The sequence below is a fragment of the Labeo rohita genome, unplaced genomic scaffold, assembly GCF_022985175.1.
Source record: "Labeo rohita strain BAU-BD-2019 unplaced genomic scaffold, IGBB_LRoh.1.0 scaffold_97, whole genome shotgun sequence".
Lineage (NCBI taxonomy): Eukaryota > Metazoa > Chordata > Actinopteri > Cypriniformes > Cyprinidae > Labeo > Labeo rohita.
Window position 1 is genome coordinate 223,051 of NW_026129931.1, and position 22,217 is coordinate 245,267.

General features: G+C 44.8%; 1 protein-coding gene across 1 annotated transcript in view; it reads right to left on the reverse strand.

Moving 5' to 3' along the window:
- slc12a2 (solute carrier family 12 member 2) overlaps positions 1 to 21,788 on the reverse strand; it is a 35,612-nt gene extending 13,824 nt beyond the window's left edge. Inside the window, 16 exon segments of the mRNA XM_051105349.1 lie at positions 267 to 366; positions 460 to 615; positions 2,557 to 2,658; positions 2,777 to 2,900; positions 3,033 to 3,140; positions 3,680 to 3,843; positions 3,946 to 4,030; positions 4,114 to 4,204; positions 4,206 to 4,239; positions 4,881 to 4,989; positions 5,077 to 5,187; positions 5,284 to 5,423; positions 7,082 to 7,177; positions 7,442 to 7,517; positions 8,566 to 8,685; positions 21,447 to 21,788. Coding sequence (XP_050961306.1) covers positions 267 to 366; positions 460 to 615; positions 2,557 to 2,658; positions 2,777 to 2,900; positions 3,033 to 3,140; positions 3,680 to 3,843; positions 3,946 to 4,030; positions 4,114 to 4,204; positions 4,206 to 4,239; positions 4,881 to 4,989; positions 5,077 to 5,187; positions 5,284 to 5,423; positions 7,082 to 7,177; positions 7,442 to 7,517; positions 8,566 to 8,685; positions 21,447 to 21,653 — 1,823 coding nt within the window. The 5' untranslated portion in view covers positions 21,654 to 21,788.
- Between the last annotated feature and the right edge of the window lie 429 nt (positions 21,789 to 22,217).

Below are 22,217 nucleotides of genomic sequence, written 5' to 3' on the forward strand. Positions count from 1 at the left end.
GATGTATCATATACACACACACACTGATGATTTTGCGTGAATTTGCTGCGTTCAGAACGACCTGTGTTTCATCCTCAGTAGGCAAGTGTACAAAGTCAGCAAAACTATGACATCTATAAAATCTCCTTAGATTATAAAGTGGTGGAGTTTGTTCCAGCTGTAAAGGAAGTGAAAATGAATGAACTCCACAAAAACAGCACGAAAATACATGATTTTAGCACTCGCAGCTGTAAAAACGACACGCAGAACGACGGAAGCGGCATTACCTGTAGGTTTTGACGTGGTCGGCCACTCCGCACAGCTGTAAACTGTGTGTCAGGGCCTGATGATACGTCAGCGCTTGAGTGGACGAACCCCAGTTCACATCTGTAGCAGCGCAACCAGAACCTCATCGTTAGTACAGCGCCGAACAACAGACAACAAAGGATTTGACGCGTCTCATTTTCCAGTCCGGCTCACCTGGTTTCTTGTAGCTGACGTAGATGTAGAGGGATAAGACGATGACGTTGGTCAGGAGGGCCGCCCACCAGTTGATGATGAACATGACCACACAGCACAGGATCGCCCCGGCCAGAGACACCCACATGTTGTAGTACTTGAAGCTCGGCCTCCATCCTGCCCGACAGACACGGAACAAACGCTTTTAAGAGACCTACAGTCGAAAGCCAGGGGATCTGTTGTAGCATGAGTTAGGATTTGGCAACGCAGTAAAAGGTCAAAAAACTCTAATTACACCCGTCAACGGGAGCCAACGTATTGGAACGGAGCAACTAAACAGTTGGGATAAAACCAACAATAGTTCTTTGTGGTAGGAAAGTGCTAACTGTGCCATTCCGCCACGTTACGTAACAGTACGGGACACACAGAACGGCACACGGCCACGTGACGGGACGCCTCCCCGCAGCTGATAGCCGCTTGTGAAAGCGAGGAAGGGATGGCGCGTCTCTCCGAAGAGCGTCCGGAGTCTGCGGATCCGATCCGCTCGAGACATTTCATACGAGGCCGTTAACGGTGTCAGAGCTCCTCTGTCTTCTTTACAACACACATTGGTTACTTCGAGACACGATGACAGTTTACACAGCTGAAATGTGTCAGTTTCACAGAAGCATGAAAACAGAATTGATTAAATGGAGTTAGCACCAGTTAGGGTACATACGGGCGGTTAACGAGACTAGGAGGGCTTCTCGAACACAGGACACGAGCTAGAGGAATGGGATTTAGTGGAGTCACGGTTACCTTGTAATGCTACAGACACCACATGACGTAAAGGGTACGGGAGCGCTTTAAACGAGCCCTATCTGGAGAGCGAAAGAGTCGTGAGAGAAAGCTACACGTACCCTTTACGTTCATGTGTGCACAGACTCTATGTGATAAAGTGTCAGAAGTGAAGATATCTACCTGCTGGTCTTCAAGAGCTTTGGTATTGAGGGACAAACAAACCTCTTCACACAAACAATAAAGAAACGTGTAAAGTTATAACTTCAAAAACAAGAAATACAGTCAATAACATGATGCCATTCAGACATTAAAAAAAGACTTTTTCCATTTAAACCAGCGGTGCCCAACCCTGTTCCTGGAGATCAACCTTCCTGCAGATTTCAGCTCCAACCCTGATCAAACACACCTGTCTGTAATGATCCAGTGCTCCTTCAGATCCTAATGAGCTGGTTCAGGTGTGTTTGGTCAGGGTTGGAGCTGAACTCTGCAGGAAAGTCGATCTCCAGGACCAGGGTTGAGCACCCCGGCTTTAAATGATAAAGGTTTGCTTAACAGCCACTGGAATGAAAACATCTCACATAGGAATCATTACTTTGCAAAGTTTGTTCAACACTGCGTTTACTGCTGTAAAGCCATCTACTGTATGAAGTGCTTTATGAATAAACAGATCTGCCGCAAACATCGCATCGGTCAAATGACTTGTTTCTCACTGCCGTCATGAGAGGAAAACACATTTACACATCAATCTAAATGTCACTCTCGGCGGCGTCGGGGTGTTCGTTAATAAAATAAAGCCGCCGAGGTCTTTCAAACAAATGATAAAGAACTCGCCTATGAGTATATCGGGCCTCAAGAGCTCCAAGCATGACGGGAAGCCCATATTTTCACTGCGTTCTCTACGTTTTCATATGAATTGCAGTGGTGACTGCTGCTAAAGTTATGGGTAATTGTTTGGTATGGTCAAATTAGTCCTAAACTAGCTAGCCTCTACAGAGTAAGACCTTAAATCTGCAAACCAGTCATCCATTTACTGCCACACTAATCAGGGTTTTAGAGACATAACCTTATAAAAATTACGCTAATATACACAGAGAAACATTTAGTTTCTCATCAGCATTTCTGGAGGTTTGGCGCCTGATTTCGCCGTAACGTCTGTTTCAAAGGCCCTTCTTTCATGGGAAGCAGCAGATATTACACTCTCTGTGTGTGAGGCTGAGGGCGTTACGTACCGTCCTGACACTAATGATATCAGAGCGCTCGTCAGTGGAGACGTGACCCAGCTTGTCTACAGAACAAATTTGTCACGGCTCGACTCGTACGAGCGGTGGAACGTCTTACCCGGGGAATTGGCCAGTGACGCGTGAAACACCGAGAAGTTGATGAGAGCGTACGACGCCAGGAAGAAATTGGAAATGATCGGGGCGATGACGTTCAGCTCCGCTGGAGAAATCAAAAACAAACACGTGTCAGAGCACAGCGACCTCATCAACCCATCTGCTTAGTTTATTCAACAAAGACTTCTAACAATTAAACGTAATTCAATTTGTCGAGATCCTACCAATGAGAATGAAGGCCAAGGCGATGCCAAAGGTGAGGAAATATCCTCGCAGGGGCTCGTTGTTCTTCCCGTAGCCCTTCCCAAATATCGCAATACCAGGATAGATGTTGTCTTTGCATAAAGCCTGAGGAAATGGAAGAAACCATCAAACCAGCAAGACCTGTTCTAACATCACAGAGCTCACTCACACGAGCTCCCGAGCGAGACCACACATGTTAAAACATGAGACCGTCTCGAACACGAAGCAGACGCCCACCTGGAAGACTTTCGGGGCGCTGACGAGGGACGCCAGGGCGGAGGACAGGGTCGCCGAGAAGATGCCCGCCGTGATGAGGGGACTGAAGCCCGACACCACGCTCATGACCTGCGGAACAAGACGCTCAGTTCAGTCACACGTCCTTCACACACGATCGCTGTCTTTTCTTCCAAAACTTCATGCGTTCAGCCTTTCATGCGGTTTACAGCCTGACTGAAACAGAATCACTCACATGATTTCACACATGAACCACAAGGAAGACGACGAATTCCAGCAGAGTTTGACATCAGCGTGTTGATAACGATACACAAAATGACACAAATATGAAGTAAAGCCTGCAGCAAAACTCAGAAGGCTAATCTCGTTACTGTAGTTATTTATTTTTATTGCCATGTCAGCATCTAAGGCTGTTTTCATGGCAAAAAAAGTTGCATAAAATAAAAAGAAAAATAAAAAAAAACAACTATAAACTGTGACTGTAAATTATACATGATTAAAAAATAATAATAAATAAAAAAGAATAATTTCTGGTAAAATCTAATGGTGCTTCTTCACTGCGCGGTGCGACTCGGAACGATTTTCCATTGTGCGTTTAAATGACGCTCCGCAAGCTCACTAGAGGACCATGTCTGCTGTTGACGACGTACCTGGAAATCATTGTGCAGGCCGTACTTGCAGGCAGCCTTTTCTCCAGCTGCTGGTCTGCAGGAAGCGAAGTCATACCCCAACTTACAGGCCGCGTCAGTGCAGTTTAAGCCACTGAGAGTCACGTTAATCTCGATTCCTGTAGCATCCCGCACGATGCAAGCACCTTTCAACAAAACAAATCAATCGAATACAATACAATCAATACAAAAAAAAGCAACAACCATACAATAGTAACCAAAACAACATGCAATTCTAGACAGTTCACCTGCGGAAATGGCCACACCCATGTACACGACGCCCGTTATGAGAATAGCCAACAGCGTTCCTTTTGGGATGGCCATTTGAGGGTCCTTAAAGAAATAAAACAATTACAGAGAAGCTTTCCAGAGACCGCGATTGAATACGTGCCGAGGAAACGATTGCAGACACTCACCGCTAGATCTCCTGAGATGTTGGCACCAGCCAAAATGCCTGTGGCGGCCGGGAAGAAGATGGAAAAAACGGAGAAAAAACGTCTGCCCTCGAAAGTCTGGGCCAAAGTTATCTGAGAAGATGCCCACTAAAAAGACAAGACACCCGATAATTACGTAGTTAGAAAAACACAACAGGAATGAATATAGAGAAAACTACTCATTTTTAAACTCAAAACTCAAGTCACATACAAACATTAGCAGTGGCTAGTTGGACAATGTTGAACTATTATAGTCAGAGCTTTATTACCAAGTATTTTACACACACAAGGAATATGACTTGGCGACAGAAGCTTCCAGTGCAGAAGAAAGTACAGATATAGTGCAGACATGCATACGAATTACATTATCACTGTTTTCCTTAAAAAATAAATAAATAAAAAAACTCATTTAGACATCAAGCAGCGATTAAGTGACATACTGTGAAATTAAAATTTCTTGATAGTACACCATAAAAAAAAAACGATCAAAATTTCAGAAGTCTTTATGGTTTCCATCTGTTGAGTTTTTAAGCTTTCATTTTCCAGGAATTCACAGCCCAAAAAGGCTGAGTTCAGCACAACCCGTGTTTATCAAACACAGTAGAGTTTGATTGGACACACACCCTTTTACGATAAATAAATAAAAACTGTTCATAGCAGTTTATCATGTACACACAGCACTGTCTACTTCCTGCCGTCCGCGAGACCCACCGGCTCAGAAGAGCTGGTCTAGATGAGCTCATTCTTACCGTCATAGCTGAAGAAGCCATATTTCTTCTTGGACTCAACAGAGATGAAGGTCCCAATAAAGTAGTTGAAGATGGCCGTGATCAAAATGACCAAGAGGAATATTTGAGCCTGTGAAACAAAATCATGTTGACAAATGGTGAATTTATAAGGTCAGCACTGGCTAATGTTCAAAGAAATATGCGCTAAATGTCCTGCCTTGGCCTCCCACTCCATTCCAGCCACCGAGATGCCGAGAAGCAGGATGACCGTAATGGTTCCGATGATCCTGACGTCATTAATCGAATCGAGCATGAGCATGTTGGAATTCTAAACGGACACAAGCACATTCGATCATCCCATCTGCACACCGTCATATTAAAACAAATGAAGCAATACGTGAGAGAACAGAATCGCGTCTCTTACGATGAGCAGCTCAACTACGGTTTCTGCAAAGCCCACGACGTACATGGCCACGGCCACAGCGTTGGCAAAGGCAAAAATCAGACCAATGGAGCCGCCGAACTCTGGGCCCAAACTTCGAGATATCAGGTAATACGCCCCACCTGAAAATACATTGACAAAAAAAGTCAACAGATCACCTTTCTGAAAAGACGATTCAAGGCTGATTCTTCGGTTCATTTTGTTTTCACAAACAGGCGCACACAAACACTTGCACAAATTAAACCAATTCTGGCCCTGCCCCCATCATGTTAACTGTATTTCTGAAGAAACACTTTCTGGGAAAAAAAAAAACGGTTGAATAATTTAGGCTAACTGGACTATTGGCAAGCAGGAGCAAACAGTAGAGCAGCATGTGCTGTGGATAGAGCAGCGGTAGAGCAATCCATCGAGCATCTCAACGACATGTCCCAATGATATGGCGAGAAGAGGAAGGGGCCCAGCACCGAACCCTGAGGCCCCCCGTGGAGAAGATCACAACGGGTCGAGTTACCACTAACAGAGCAGCGCTCTCGGCTATGCTGAAACATCTTCCCATGTTCAAGCCCCGTCTACAGATTTTCCTAATAATCGGGGGTGAGACATGCGCACAGATCGAGGACACGTCGACCCGAGTGAGCGTTCGATGCTAGATCTTATTTATGAAATTGTGCGTGTATTAATAAATTGCTGGAATACCAGAGAAGATTAGGCCTAATCTCAGATTAACGTGACGGGAAGCGTTAGCAAAAACGCACGTCGAAAAACCTGCATGTAATGCTGAAACAAAATATGTAAAGTAGCAAATATAATGTCCTGATGAGTGTGAGAAAGCAGTTCTCTAAACTAGATCTAAAAAAAAAAAAAAAAAAAAAAAAAAAGTGGCAGAGACAGCCAAATCTCATCTCAGCAAACCCAACCCTACACACACACACACACACACACACACACACACACCCTCCTGTGATTGGGTTAATAACTAACGCCTGAGGTGCTCGTGGAAAAATATTGATTCACTTTCACACTGAAACAAAAATGTTATCTAGTGCCATCGCCCCGTCTCAGATGAAGGCCTGTAGAGAGGGTCAGCTATCCATTTCTGACTTCCAGACTGCCGACGAAGCTCACGATGGCCTGAGAGAAAAACACTGCCATCTTAAAACGCTTTCTATTGAATTTCCCCACAGCCTGTGAGAACTGGAAGCGTTACAGAGAGAACCTCAACCGCCCTTAGTTTAGCGCTAGAGCGGTTAGATGCGTCACACTCAGACAGGAGTTCAAAAAGACTGCCGCAAAAAACGAGAAAAACCTCAGGAACAACAACTATATCCTACAGGGTTCATAAAACTTGCTGTTGTCATAAATATCCACATCTGACTAAGTAAAATAAAGTCTACAGAAATGATAGAAAGAAGACTTTCACTCATCCTTTCAGTGTTTGCTTGTCTTCTTGTTCTTTATAGACTAGAGTAGTATATTTAATAAGAGCTCTTGTAAAATGTACCACTCTATGAAGTTCTATAAAGAACAAAACGACAAGCGAACACTGAAAAGTAAAAGTCTTGTTTCTATCATTTTTGTTATGCACTTCGCATCTGCCCGTAGCGGAGCTTAAAATGTCAACCCTGTTAGGACGACTTGTGTACAGTAAACAACTGGACGTTTATAGAACATCAGCATTTATTAACATTGTGTCATTTGTGTGTAGCGCAGGCACCCGTCGAATGGTCTTCGCACAGTCACGGTTACAATGACGTGTACGGTGCCACAATGTTTTAATTACCTCCTCGTACAAAGCCATTGGTCGCGATGGCAGAAGTGGAGCAGCCCGTGATGGTAGTCACAACAGTTGCCATAATAACAATGATGCAGGAATACGCTGTGGAAACAGAAAGGTGAAACGACAGTGAACGTCTCCACAACTCAGTCGAGCACTAAACACTAGCCGTCTGCGGCCGCCGTCGCACTGTACGCGCTAGAGTATTTCCAGCGCCGGAGCCGCTAAATGACAGCTGAGCGCACACAGCGCCTCACGGCCACATTCAGCGTGTGCATGAGAAATGACTGCAGCTCGATGGAAAACACAAGAGTTTGCTTGCGAATTGAAGTGCTAATTCACACGGCCGACCAAAGTCAAACCTACCAATTCCAGCCTGGCCCACGATCCATGTCATTCGAATGAAGAGCATCACACCCCATATGTTTAACATGCAGCGCACCTGCACAGAGGAAGGATGCAGTTTAGACTCATGCTGACAAAAACATCAAGGACCAAAGCCGTTTCTCAAACCTCGTTCGCCGGGACGACGAACGGCGGACGGGAACCCGTCGGCGTTCGAAGGAAAGCTGCGGGCCGAGGCCCGTCGACGGCACGCGCGGCGTCACGTCCGTTACGACGAAGCTCGTTATTCGATCTGGAACGCATCTAAAATAATCTTTCTAGGCTTCTAGTCGGATCGGCTTCAGTCTGCCCGCTGTAGATCCTGCGGGTGAGTTTACACCATATCATCATCAGTAATTTGCTGGCACGTTTACCAGCTCTACATGATCATAACAGCAGAGCTGAACAACTAGCGATTCTTTTACACTACATCCACTGACCGGCCTCTAAGTGAAGCTATTCCTTCAAGTTTTCTTCCGAGGTAACGGACGTGACGCCGCAGAGCCTGTCGACGGAGACCCCAGATCAGTCCTTCAAACGCGTCTGAACGCCAACCGGTTTCAAACGTCGACCGAATTCCTGCCGTGGTTTGAAAGACACTTTGGATGAAAATGAATTTTCACTTGTCGACACTATGAGAAGCTGTTTGGTGTCAAATGTTAAGACTGGGAAGGTGAAAATGAGGACAATTTTAAGGACAAGGAAGACCTGTCAAAATATTGACCGAGAGACGAGAAGCAGAGCTGATCTGTGAACCGTAAAGCTTGTACAGAATTCACACGTGTCAGCGGGGAAGGCGGTCTGTACCGAGCAAAGCCGCGGCTTGTTGAGAGTATTAGCATATTAAACATTACAAGAGCTTGGCGATTTAGCAGTCGGCCTCTAATAGGACTCTCTGCGGGCAGCAGATATAGCAAACTAATAAAAAACACAATTATCACCCACAGCAGAAAAATCTCACTGGTCGCCCACATTACATTCATTCCCATCTCTGATTTGGTGCGGCGGCCACAGTCCTGAGACGAATGCCGTTCTCCGTACGCGAACCGCCGCTCGGACGTCTGCCGAAGCACGTTTGATGATGATCTCCCGTGAACTCATCTTACCAGCACTCCTTTGATCCAGCCGAACTTCACCACTCCTTTAGACTCGGAGGCTTCTTTAGCCGCGGCCTCCTCGGCAGGCGTCAGCTCCTCGCCGTTAGCAAAGCCATCCTCGAACGGCTCCTGCAACCACAGAGAAACACACGCATTGATACGTCTGAGTACAGAGTAATACGCAATGAGGAATCACCAAAACGAAAACAAAGCACAGTGACATCCTTCTCATGACACAGTTCGTTTCTCCAGTTAATTTCTATAATGCTGTAGACACGAAACAACATGTGGCAAATGCAAACTGAAATGAACCGCAAACATTAAAACAGTCCTGAGCTCAAGACAGCAGCGCTGTCGGCCGTCCTTGCGTCTGTGAAAGGTCAAACACAGGAAGCGTCCCTCCTCCACAGAAACAATGCCAGCCATTACAGCTCCTGGGATATAAATGACCTGCCTGACTTTACAGTGACAGTGTGTGAATTTTACAACATCCTGTCCAGCACACACACAGCTCCGGTTCTGACCGCGTGGAAAAAGCAGGCAGGGGTTCAATGCGATCGCAGGAGCCGGGGGCCGTATCGACGTCGGTTCGACGGGAGCGCAGAGGACAAAAGCACAGGAGAAAGGGGTCGTATCTCAGGGAGGATACAGATCCCGATCCCGAGCGAAGGATCTCTCTTCACTCCACACCAGCACATTTCTTCAGGATATTCGTTCCCGCCGAAGGGCACGTGAAGCTCGCGTCCTCCACCGTGTCCTTGACCGAATGAGTGAGTGATGATGGGATTCATATGTGACATTGAGCGGTGTTTATTGATGGCCGCTGGCTTCAGGACATACTGTATTACACGCCTAATGACTTGGCAGCACTTTACTAATACTTTTCCCCTCCACAAAAAGGGAAAAAAAAAAGAAACATCACAACCTTTAATCTGTGATGAATAACCCCGATGAAGGCAGGGATCTAATAATGAAAGGATTTGTTTTCACACACGGTGATCAGCGCTTATTAAAACAAACACTCTCCTATGACTAATAATGACAGCAAATAATGTGACCCAATTCACAGCGCAGTCTAATAACAGGATGAACAGAAACTATTTCAGATCATTTCAGTATGAAGTATTTTATTTTTCTCACAAATTATGTTAGAACTTGTTTTAATTGTGTTAACCCCAAAACAAGTTTAATTAACTGTGAAACTTGTTCAGTTTAACATTTTGGCCCTACCAAATATTCCATGTCTTCTGTTTTTATTCCCAGAAGTGAACATGGGAGGGAAAAGTGGTAAACAATACAACAACAGATGAACCAGGCCAGAATTAAAAAAAATAAATAAACCCTGTCAACTTTTCCACTCAGATTAATGACACAAGTCAGACTTTAAACAGCAGTGAGAAGTGCCATTCTCTGAGCGACATGCGAATGACCAAACACAAGAGTTCAGTGTTTTCTGCTTCATTTCTCCTCCTCACTGATGGTCATATATTACTGTATAACGACCATGACACGAACGCTTCTTCACACGCCTTTTGCTTCGCTCTCCATAGTCTCTCACAGACATCGCAAACCCAAGTTAGGAAAGCTAACTGGCAACTACTTCTCTTTGAAAGTCATTTTTATGGCCTTTTTATGGGATCCTGATGAAGCAGGAGCTGAATTCACAGCACACATTAGCTGATTTTTTAAGGCAGAGGGAACAGAAAGGGAGCATCAATTATTCATCAGCGAGGAACCTGGAGCACGCGGCGTCACTCGAGCCATCCGTCAACACGAGCGCCGCGGATGCCTTCGCTACGGCGTCCCGCAGACGACCGGCGGCACGGACACAACCGGGAAAGGACGTGCGGCAGCGGATGAAAACAGGGCTTTGTCTGAGCTTTTCAACAGTTCGTCATGAATCAGCGAGGCTCAGCGAGGGGCACATGAAAGACTAGACGTGTGTGGTTCACTGGGACTCTCCATAGGTGTAATGGTTTTTCTACTGTACAAACTGTATTATACATCCACTTCTACACCTAAAACTACCCCATACATTTTCAAAATGCTTCATTCTGTGTGATATAGAAGCTTATTTCCTCATGGGAACCAAAAAAAAAAAAGTCCACACAATTTACTGGCAGTACTGTACATGTGGGGACGTTTAGTCTTCATAATGTAGGGAATCTCAGTGTACACACACGCACGCGGCAGCCCTGTCCTCTAGGACTCACTGATAACACTCATCTTTTCATGTCAACAGTGATGCAAATATCAGAGTTTAAGGAACAGAAAATGCAACTCTGTTGAAAGAACATTTAGTCAAACTTTTTTCCCCGTTATATATAGCAGCACTAATAAAGCATTCACATTAAGAAAGGAACATGAATTAGGAATTGTCACACTGACCTCTATGTTGACAAATAACTTCAAAATAAAATATAGGTCATGAGACGTCATTTGTGCAGCACTAACGATTTACCACTGATTTATAGCCATCTGCCATCTTCAGTACTACAAGACAGACTGGAAAACAGGACTCGAGCCGTTTTGAGAATATGAATACGAAACGCAAAGAAATGCTGTAACAAACTTAACACCACGTGAATTTCATCAGTCCTTGTGCCATCGGACTATGCAGTGTGCTAGCTTTAAAAGAGAGAAACAAATGAAATAAAAACAAAAAGTCATCCATATAACATAACATACAACCTTAGTCTAAATACGACATGCATAACGTCTTCGCGTACAGTAACTTTTATGACATGCTACTTAACAGTCAGTTTCAAGTGCTGAAAGACAGTCAGAGTCTCTGATGCAGGATAAGCTCTGACGGGACGCTCGCATACTGGACTTTCACAGACTCACGCCGTGGAAATGAAGGGAAAACTGAGCTCCTGAGATATGGGCAGTGTTGTTTTCTCAGGGAGGGATGCTGATGGACTGATCTGGAAATAAATAACGTAATTAACACGGGTAAACAGAAGGCACATTTAACCACACGGCTCCAAATGCATCATGGAAAACAATCCCACCGCAGTCTCAATTAGGATGTGGTGAATGGGTCGCTTTGTTGGCCATTTCATTAGGGTTTAAAAATCACACATCTAGTTTCGTGCTGACGTGGGAATGAGCCAGAACCCACTCTAAACAGGAAGCGAGCACTCGGGTCGCCCCCCGAAGGAGCGCGGCCGCAGTCCAGCGCCTGTCAAACGGCCGCTCGGAAGAGCTCAGGTTGTGCGGAGAGTGAAATTCGCGTGGTGTTAAGTTTGCTGCGGCATTTCTTTGCGTTTCATACTCATATTGTCAAAACGGGTCTTTTAGTCTTTGGGCCACTTCATGGAAAGAAGCCTCTTTCACAGGCCGCTTCCGTGTTCTTCATCTCAGGAGAAGGCGGTCACAAGTTGAGGAGATTCAGAGGGGAAATACGACCCTCGTTCAAATGCGCGAGCGCACGTCTCTGCCCGGTGTGGAGCTCTGCCACGCACACGTAACGTACACCGCCTGCTGTACGCGATCAGCTGAAGATAACGTCACGCGCAACAGAAGCGGCACGACTCCCACATCTGCCACATGCGTGCGCTTTGGGAAATGCGCCGACTTCCTGTGCATGTTTATTTATCGAGCTACTACCACATACTTTCTAGGGGGAAAGAAAAAAAAAACCCCTTTGTAAATGAAAGCGGCGGTGCTGTAGTTCACAGCTGAACGGATGCAGAAACAGCTTACACTAGTCTTACAAGTTAGTCATCTCTTTTTTTTTTCTCATCTTTTTTAATGTCAGATGCATAAAGTAGAGTGGCCTATTTTAAATCTGAAAAGACAGATCACCCCTTGACTAATACTGCTAGTTGGTCAGACTAGTTCTGAAGACACGGTCGCAGCTAAATTTACGCAACTGGTTGACGTTTTCATGGATTGTAAAGCCCTGAGGATGACTTCAGTGAAAACAAGCCACTCAACAGCATGTCAGTAGATGACAAATATCTGAAGTGGTTTTCCTGTAAATCGTTTATTTTCGCTAGCGTTAGTGTGATCAATTACAGGATTTTACTGCACCGTTTCACTATTTGTTGGTGTGAAAGTGTTCAGACAGATTGAAGGCCGATAAGGTTTTAATCGGTTTTAGCTGGGTGTCTGATCTTACTTCAGCAGCAAAGAAAAACAGATATGAACATACCACAATTTGCAACTGTTGCTGATAAGTGACACATCTGCAAAGCAGTGAACCCAGAACAAACACTCAGTTCAAACCTGTTCAAACACACTGACTGACTAAAGCTCATCTGCACAACACACACTGATCTAAGACGCATTGGTGTCCGTGGACTACAGACACGGAAACGCTCGTACAAATGTAATCCTAATAAGCATAAACATAAGCATGAGTGCTCAAAGGCTAAAATAAAAAGAAAAAAGTATCTGCAACAGCGTCTGCATTTTACTGAAGCATTTGAGTGAATCCAGATTTTCAACGAGAAATATAACGTAGGGCAGGTCTTCCATTTTTTGATCCAGGAACTAAAGGGAGAAAAAAAAAAAAAAAAAAAAAGTTTATATCAGGTGAAAAATCTCAGGAAAAGCCATTTCAGATCCAGAGAGCTGATGTCAACTGTACCAGGAGCATGAATGACACTCAGTTCAGAGTTTACACTCAGATTACACTCAAAAAAAAAAAAAAAAAAAAAAAAAAAAAAAAAACTTCAATCCTTGTTCAATCCTTCAATCAATGTTTGTGCAAACTGCATACATGAGCACAGATAAACTCCAGACGGGTCGGAGAACAGCGAGTGATGGCCAGAGTCGTCCTGCTGGCTGCGTGCGTAAACGTGAATGGGAGCGTTGAGCGGCGCGAGGCGAGGCGAGGTGAGCTCATCTCATTCAACAAAGCTGCTCATTGTTGCTGGATCTACTCGGGCCCGATCGCAACTGTAACTGAAAACGATTGAAAAGCCCCCAGCAAACCCACAGCGCCCATTTCAGCTCATTCAGCACGCCACATTAAGAGCCAGGGCTCATCTCCCACGATTCATTCATAAGAGATGGAGAAGAAGAAAAAAAAAAAAAAAAAAATGTAAAGTATTACATTTCAGTAAGAGATCTCTTAAAAGCCTGATGGAAACATTGGTTTGAAGAGAATGTGGCATTTCAGGAGGGCTGGGGAGGGAAAAAAAAAAAAAAAAAAAAGTTAATAAAAGGACACTTTTACTACTCTTGCCTGAAAAACTTATATTAATTAAATATATTATATAATATAAATACATAATTAACAGACTATGCATTTTTTATTTCAGAAGTGATCATTCAGTCTCTGTAGCTTTTATTCCTTTAATTCCACCGTCAAATAACTGAAATATATTTCTTAGAGCTTAATATTGTATTATAATAACTCTTATTTTGTTTGTATAGTAAAGCCCACTGAATCATTCTCAGATTTATTGCTGACAATGGAGCCGCTTGGGCAAGAACTGTAAGGAGTCTTCTTTGCACAGAGCAGGATATGGATACAAGAAGATTAACCGATGACTGTTTTAAGTGTCAACACTGTAGCAAAAGTAATCCAGAAACTCAACAAGAGGCTTTCTTGTTGAGATGAGTAACTGTTTGATAAGAAAAAGAACAGGAAAATGCCAAGCAGGAGTCAGCAGAAAGCTGCAAGACAAGTGACAGTTTCATCATCTCACCCAGAGACACAACACGTTCCTTTATCCACACAGGAAGGACCTACCAGAGCTAAAGCGCATTCACCCTTTCCCAAGGCCCACATTAACAAAACATAGACTCCTGGGAAGACTTCATGAGACCAAGTCAATCATTTTGGTTCTAACAGCATGTACAGTACAGTGAGAAGTGAAGTTCAGTGTCAGTAAGAGTCTTCCAGGAGTTCAGCAGGACGGATGTAGTAGTTGCACTCACATTCACGGCAAACTAGCAGGATCAGAGCAATAATACATAAACTTACGAAAGACTTACTGCACTTCAGAACGTTACATGTGTGTTGACTGTAGTCAAGGGTGTACTCACGTTTGCAACCCTTCACATAAAGCACTTTTTTTTTTTAGTCAAATATTGCTGATACATTTTCCTATGTTTTTATTAAATGCATGTTTAATAAATATAATAACTTGCTGATCTTCCAAAGAACTGTAATCACTAAGAAACGTGTGTTTAGAGGTGGTGTACTGTGTATTGTTAGGCTGCGCACATGTACATTTTTATACACAAGCCTGAATTGGAGCATAAGGCCGCAGCGTAAGGTGATGCCACGCCACTGCAGAGACACATGAGAGCGCACAGGGAGGCATGATGGGAAACTGCAGTGTTTGGATCCATCAGAGAAAGACACTGATCTGACAGACGTGTGACCTCGCTGACGATGTCGCCTGCAGAAACACAGCGACGGGCGTCAGACGGCCAGCGCCAGCACACACGACAGACACCGTACGGAGACTGACAGCGACTCACGGAGCGACGGCTGCCATACGAAGACTGACGGGCACCGTACTGCAGCGCTCAGACAGCAATAGCTGCCATACTGAGGACGACAGCCGTTATACTGTAGCACTCAGAGAGCGATGGCCACCATACCGAGTGTGACGGACACCGTACTGCAGCGCACAAAGTAGGGCTGTCACTAATGATTATTAGTCGATTATTCTGACAACTACTCAAACAATCGGTTAATTATTTTAATTGCAAATTAAATCAATTTGAGGACATAAACAGACCCAAGCAAAAAAACAGGGCTTACAATGACTTAAAACACATACATAATAGCAATGAGGCAATAATAATAGGTTCAAATAAAATATCAAAAGCAAGTAATCATATGGTTTTATTGAACAAAACTGTGAAAATACATAATGTATTATTATAAACACTCACTCATTTTTTGTTTGTATGTACGGATTTAATTTATATTATATTCAGTCTTTTGCCTCCGAAATGTTTGTATTTAGCAACCTCAATCGCCAGCCCCTGGTGACGCAAGTCACTGCTAGAGTAAACGCAGCTTAATCCTTGTTAAATATTGACTAAACAACATTTCATTCAAATGTCCACTTATTAATCTATAATATTTAATATTTGGCCATTTCTTTACCACAGAAATGCTACAGCCACTGTCATTTCTTGAATACGTGGACATCAAAACATATAAAGTCAGAGTTTGAGCATTTATTTTGAAATCGCAATGAACCGTTAGCATAATAAGAAAGATATTGAGGTATTCTCCCGTGTTTGCGTAGGTTTATAAATGATTTACCTTACAAATCTGATGCCCAGATGAACGGTATAATAAACCCAAACTCACAGCAACATGCAGAGACGGAGTCTGAGACGCTCCACACGTCAATGAAACAGTTTGTGTGGAGCAGCATTTACCGTGAACGGAGCCGCTCTGACACGCATGTACGTAACCTACACGCGTGTGAATAATAAATCTGCATATATTAAACCTGTGCACTACATCGATTTAATCGAGGAATCGTGACCGCCCTAGAGGAACGACCACCATCAGAGCAGCAGCCGGCAGACTGAGAGCGACGAGCACCGTGTGTGTGCGGCTGCGCGCGTGTGTTTTGTAAATGCAAATGTCATTATGTTTGTTCCAATTCTTTGTTGAAATATAAACATTCAAATGGTGGCAAAAACTCTTCATGTCAGTTTTTCAAATGAAACAAAAGACAAGTTAAGTAAAACTGTAATATGTAATTTAGTGCACGTTAATCGAAAGAATTTTTTTTTTTCCTAGCCAACATTGAATGTCTTTCCTAAAGTAAACATGACATGGTTTTAAGGACATCTTTCCACAGCTAAAACACTGATTACATGAGACATTAAAGTGTTTGGTTTACATGCGCTGCCTCTCGAAATGTTGGTTCATCACTAGTGGTTTTATATAAAGCTAATGTTGACTCCAGATGAACGCTCACTCACTGAAACACCAAGCTCAGGTGTGATAAAGGTAACGCGTGTCCACCGGGATGCTGCCTCCATTACGCGTGCGGATCGCGGGACGAGCGTCGCTACGGAGACGCAACCGGAGGTGCCGGGGGGACGAGCGCTCCTTCGTCTCTTGTTTTTGGCCCATCCCAGCATGCTCGTCCCCTCTACTGACACCAGGACAATTATTAGATCACCTGTGTTAAGACCACATCACAAACCCTAAAGAAATCAAGCCGACATTCGTCAGGACCCGTGCGATGACAGATGGAACTTAACATCTAAGGTCATCCTGATGGAAACACCAAATGGACAGTTATGTTTACAGAATCAGACTCACTCCAGAAATTGCTATGACTGACGTAGCGGTAACCATTAGCAATGCTGCGCTGTCTTTGTGCCCATGAACAAGAAACACCAATTCCAAGAGTTAACCAAGACCCACCATTTTCTCAAGTAATATCAACAAGCAAACGCTTACGCTCAGCGATTTTTAAGTGAGTAAAGCAGGCAGGTGTGGGTCACGATAATTTCCATTTTATTTCCAAAATACAGCACTTGAACTCGTTTCGGTCTAGCTTTGGTTTGCCGTTTTTCACAGCGACATCTGGCTACGCGGACTCTTCAGCCCTGAGGCCACAGGGAGAAAGACCTGCGTCTAAAGACGCAAATGAGTCAGGACTTGCTCCTCTTTCCCTGTGATTTTCATAGTTCTCACAATAACACAAGTTCCTAACAAAACATCTGTCAAATGAATTAAAACTGAAGTGGCTTAGTGACCTTGCGTATAACGTCTGCTGTGCTGCACATTTTGAATTAAGTGCCTACTTCATAGAAATATTCATTTGCATAAACCTTTATTTTAACAGTAGAGCTTACAAATACAGTGCATTATGGTCTTAGGGATAATTATTTTATTACTATTACTTCCTAAGTTCAACTCTCAGCGTCTCACTGACACAGAGAAACACCACATCACCTGATTCACAGAGAAAGTTTCACAATGAGACAGCTGCCTTTGTAACCGAGATCCTCCAAGTGTTTCCACATGCGGCTTCATCCAGCTCTGATCTGATCTGTGCCCGTTTTCAGTGCCGTTCTCACGCATTTCACCTCTAAAAGCAGCGGACGGGCGTGTTGGCTTGAGACAGACATCTCCAATCCAAAAAATATCAGGATAAATATATATTTGTTTAACACACTTATGTGAAAAATGTTACTATGGCTGAAGCCGGAATAGCACATTACTCTCACCATACTCCGCTAGTATGCTCTTCTGAAATCAGCCAATCTCACAAGCTCAATGGACTTTTCCTCCTGGTTCCACTGGACCATTTCAGCTCAGACTGTATTGGTCCTACCACCACCAGACCATTTAACAATCTTAAGTGTCAATTTGCTAACTCTCTAAAATGAGTTCGTGTTACTACCAGGGCTTGACGTGAACTTTTCTGCTCAGCCTAGTGGTTTTCCAGAGTTACCAGGCACTCAGCATTTTCACTGGCCACAATCTTGTTGTTAGGAAACTACATTTATGTTATTTAAGTTGACTATGGCGTGCTTTTAAAAAAAAAATTATATATATAAATTATATAAACACATAAAAATCTCTGCACTAGAAACAAACAGCAACGTCCTACAGTCGACACAGTTCTTAACCTCACCTCCACTTTGTGTTGAATGGTCTATACTTTTTTTTTTTTGTTTCCATATTCACAGGCTACCTGCAGGATCTTTCAAATTAAATTTAAGGCTTAAGACCTTTTCTTAAGAACTGCACAAATAAAATGAATAACGTATAAAGTTTTACAAAAGGATAAACACCACATTTTACCCTTTAAACCATTATTTTTTGTTAAGAAAAGGGGTCAGTGAGAAGTATCAATTATTATATTAATTTAAAGCATACACATATATCTTTGTTAATTGTAACCTATAACGGTTTCAGCAGGCCAAAACTCAGGACGGCCATCCTCCCTGTCGAGCTCAGATCTCAGTAAGCAGCCATTCTTCTCTTTACGGCTGCCGTCAAGGCTTGATATGACAAGAAGAAGCGCAGCATCTGCCCGTTATAGAGAGCGCACAACGCCGGTCACTATTAAGACATGAAAGACCGGCGTCTGGAGCCTCAGCGAATATTTCGGTCAGTCACGCTAAATCAGTCTGTGTTTGTCCGTCTCTCACAGCATCAGTATTTCAACATGTGTTTCCGCTCAGTCACACCTCTGGAAATAAATCGGTCCTGACAGGACTTTGTCCTCGCTGGTCAATATCATGCGGCCGCATCGAGCGGCGGTCACGCTACGAAAACGTGCGGCGCCGGACGCTTTCAGCATTTTTCAACGGAGCCCAAATTAATCAACGATTGTGACATAACGTGTGGCTTTAATGAAATACTGAAACCGTTAAAGCAACAACTGGAAAACCAGATGCCAAGTGTCACAGCGTCCGTTTGACAGCCATAAAGACTCACTGGCTCACACATCAATATCTGCTTCAATTCACCGCCAGCAGCCAATAAAACACTTTCCATTCAGTCATGGATTTGCTGTACAGTACCTTCCTGTGTGTAACTTCAATAGAAACACGCCTCGATCTGAAAGCAGGACTTTAACTCGACTTTACTAGTGCTTTACGTAACGCGTCAAAACAGGCCGCTTGAATCTAAATATCCGTCTCGCTGATTTAATAAAAAGCAGAAAAAACAAGAACGAGGTCAGCCACTTCAAATGACATGAGGATTAACAGGATGGGATCAGATTAATTGACAACCATTAAAAGGACAAACAGAAGAAAATAGCTTTGTAAAATCCCCCACAGCTTAACTCCATTCCCAACAATACAAACAGCTGAACAGATGTATTTATAGCAGCAGAAAACACTGGAGCAGTGTTGACTTACTGACAGCTGCTACACAAAGCACACGAACACAGATCACCAACATCACAATAGTGACGGATCAAACATCTGCTTACAGGGCCTCGACAAACAACACATTCTTACACCCGCTCCGTCTTCCGGCAGGTAAAAAGAAAAAATTCCGCACGTCTAATCGCTCTAATTGCTCTGATTGGACGACTCTCCGATCACAAAGGGACCAGGTGAAAAAGCGCTCTGACACGCAACTCAACCACTCAAAGCACTTCAGGAGGCGGTTTAAGATGCCTTAGGCTAAGTGTAAGTGGCTGCTTAAACCACAAACATAAATTCTGCTCCTCCCAAAGGTGGTTAAAAAAAAAAAAAAAAAAAAGCACCGAGAGCATGTTATAACGGCTCCAGTCAGACACTACTGCAGCACACATCTGCACTTCGTGCGTCTTCAGCAAACACACGGAGCGCTCGTCAGCCGCTCGCTCATCTCCATTAGGAGCGTGAACGGCGCATTCTCCACCGGCGCTGACCAGACCCGCTCGGATAATGAGCCGATCGCTCCACACACACACACACACACACACACACACACACACGAAGCGACAGAGTAAATAAACCCACAGTGAAACACCAGCACAGCATTTACATGATATTTACATACACCTAACTCACATTATATTTAACAAAAGAAGTTCACCAGGAGCAGATGCCCGAGTTCACAAAACAAATCACTGTTATTTCTCTCGGCTGTGCTCACTTCACTCACTTTACCGTCTCATGATTACAATTACCGCTGCACAGGAAAACAAGCGCAGTCAAAAATGCACATTCACGTTTCGGCACAAGACATGTTTTATTCATGCTCCGTTTCCCTCAGTGCTTCTGCAAAACGCAGCACATTTCATAGAGCCTACGGTCAGGCCTTAACCGGTTATCTGCCGCATCTGTTCCTGAGAAAGTCACAGAGCGCTGCTGTACTTGCGTCCTTCGCTCTGGAGCTGCGTTTGGCACCGGAGCGCAGCTCAAATGAGTGGAAACTACTGTTAAACGCTCGTGCGTCATAACTCGTCTCAAAGAGGCTTTTCTAAAACTTGGCATCGAAGCGTCTTACAAATACACTTAACTAGATAAACTGCCAAGTCATAATAGCCGGTGTCGTCAGAGAGCTGAATCGCCGTGCCTCCGGCTAAAGCTGCTCCCAAACTAACTAGTCCTGCGCCAGGCCGTTCTCAGTTTCCGAACTGTGCGACCAGAACGACGCTGCCGTTCACCAGAACTGAACCAGTTTTTAAACAAACTAGCTGCTTTCTTCATGAAGTGATAACAGTCTGTGTGTCTCAACAGGCCTGTTCATCGCATGAGAGACACTAGGAGCAACACACACACACACACACACACACACACACACACACACACACACACACACAGTCTCAGCACATCTGAGTCCAGAGGAAGAATGTAAACACCGCCTGGCCTTGTTTTCTCACAACGCTGAACTACATGTACAATGATACAGTGAAGAGTCTGATCTTCAGATAACACTTCCCACCACCAGCGTCCTCACATGCACCACAGTCACCCTGCGCTCAGGTCAAAGGTCACAGCGCTGCATGTTGACTCTGTGAACTGTTATGGAGCATCACCACCCAGACAAACATTTGATATTAAGCCAGTGTTTACTGATCTCATCTAATATGTGACGAGACGATTCTTCCTGCCAAACACACATTCAGCCAATCAGAAGTCATCTCAGACTAAACCCAGGAGCATCTGACACATGCTTTCAGTACTAACCCACTAAACTAGTCTCTGGTGTGTGTGTTCTCAGTACTAACCCACTAAAATAGTACCTGGTGTGTGTGTTTACAGGACAAAACCACTAAAGTAGCGTCACATGTGTTTTCAATACTAACCCACTAAACTAATGTCACACGTGTTTTAGTACCACACCAGTAAACTAGTGTCTGGAGCGTGTTTCCAGGACTCAGCCACTAAACTAGTGTCAAACGTGTGTTTTCGGTACGGAAATCTGTGTTCAGTGCCCGCTGAAGCCAGTGTCCGCAGGACCAGTAACGTTAAGTGTCCGGTGGCCGTACCTTGTCGAGCTCGTCGTGCAGCTCCGAGAGGGTGGGTCTAATGAGCTTCTCGCCCAGCGGAGCGGCGGTCTGCCGGTAGAAGTCGATGTTGGGCACGGCGTCGATGGTGTTGTGTCCGAACGTGCGGAGGTAGTAGGTGTTGGTGTGGGTGTCGTAGTGATGGTGCTGCTGGCCGCCGGTGGACGAGTGCAGGCTGCCCTCGCTCATCACCGTGTCCCCGTTCTGCGCGCTCTCCGCCGGCGCGGCGTCCGGACTGGAGGCCGCAAAGTTCACAACCCGAAACCGGCCCTTGGCTTCCTCGCCGCCGGCCACGGAATCACGGAACCCGTCGGACAGCGGCACGGCAGAGTACTCGGGTGGGGATGAGTCGGAGGCCACCGTTGTTTCACCGTCCCCGGCGGATTCTGACACCAGATCCACCTGGAAGCGGCTCTGGCTCGGTGTCGGACCGGCGGGTTTGAGCGCGTCAGGTTCGGGCGCACAGAGATAGTCGCTCGCGGTGGCGGCGGCGGCGGGGGGGCGGAGGTGACGCCGACATGACGAGTCGGAAAAGCCTTCTCAGAGCCGATAGTGTCCGACGAAAGTGCAGAGGAGCCGATGGATGTGACCGAGCGCGGGCACTGATGCTGCAGGAAGACTAAAATAACGCGCCGCGCTTCCCGCAGCGCGACGCGCACATGCGGATGCAAATGGAGAACAGCGGCGCGTCCAGTCAACAACTCCTGACAAGTTGAACGCGCTCGAGGAAATATCCGACGCGCCGCGCGGTGT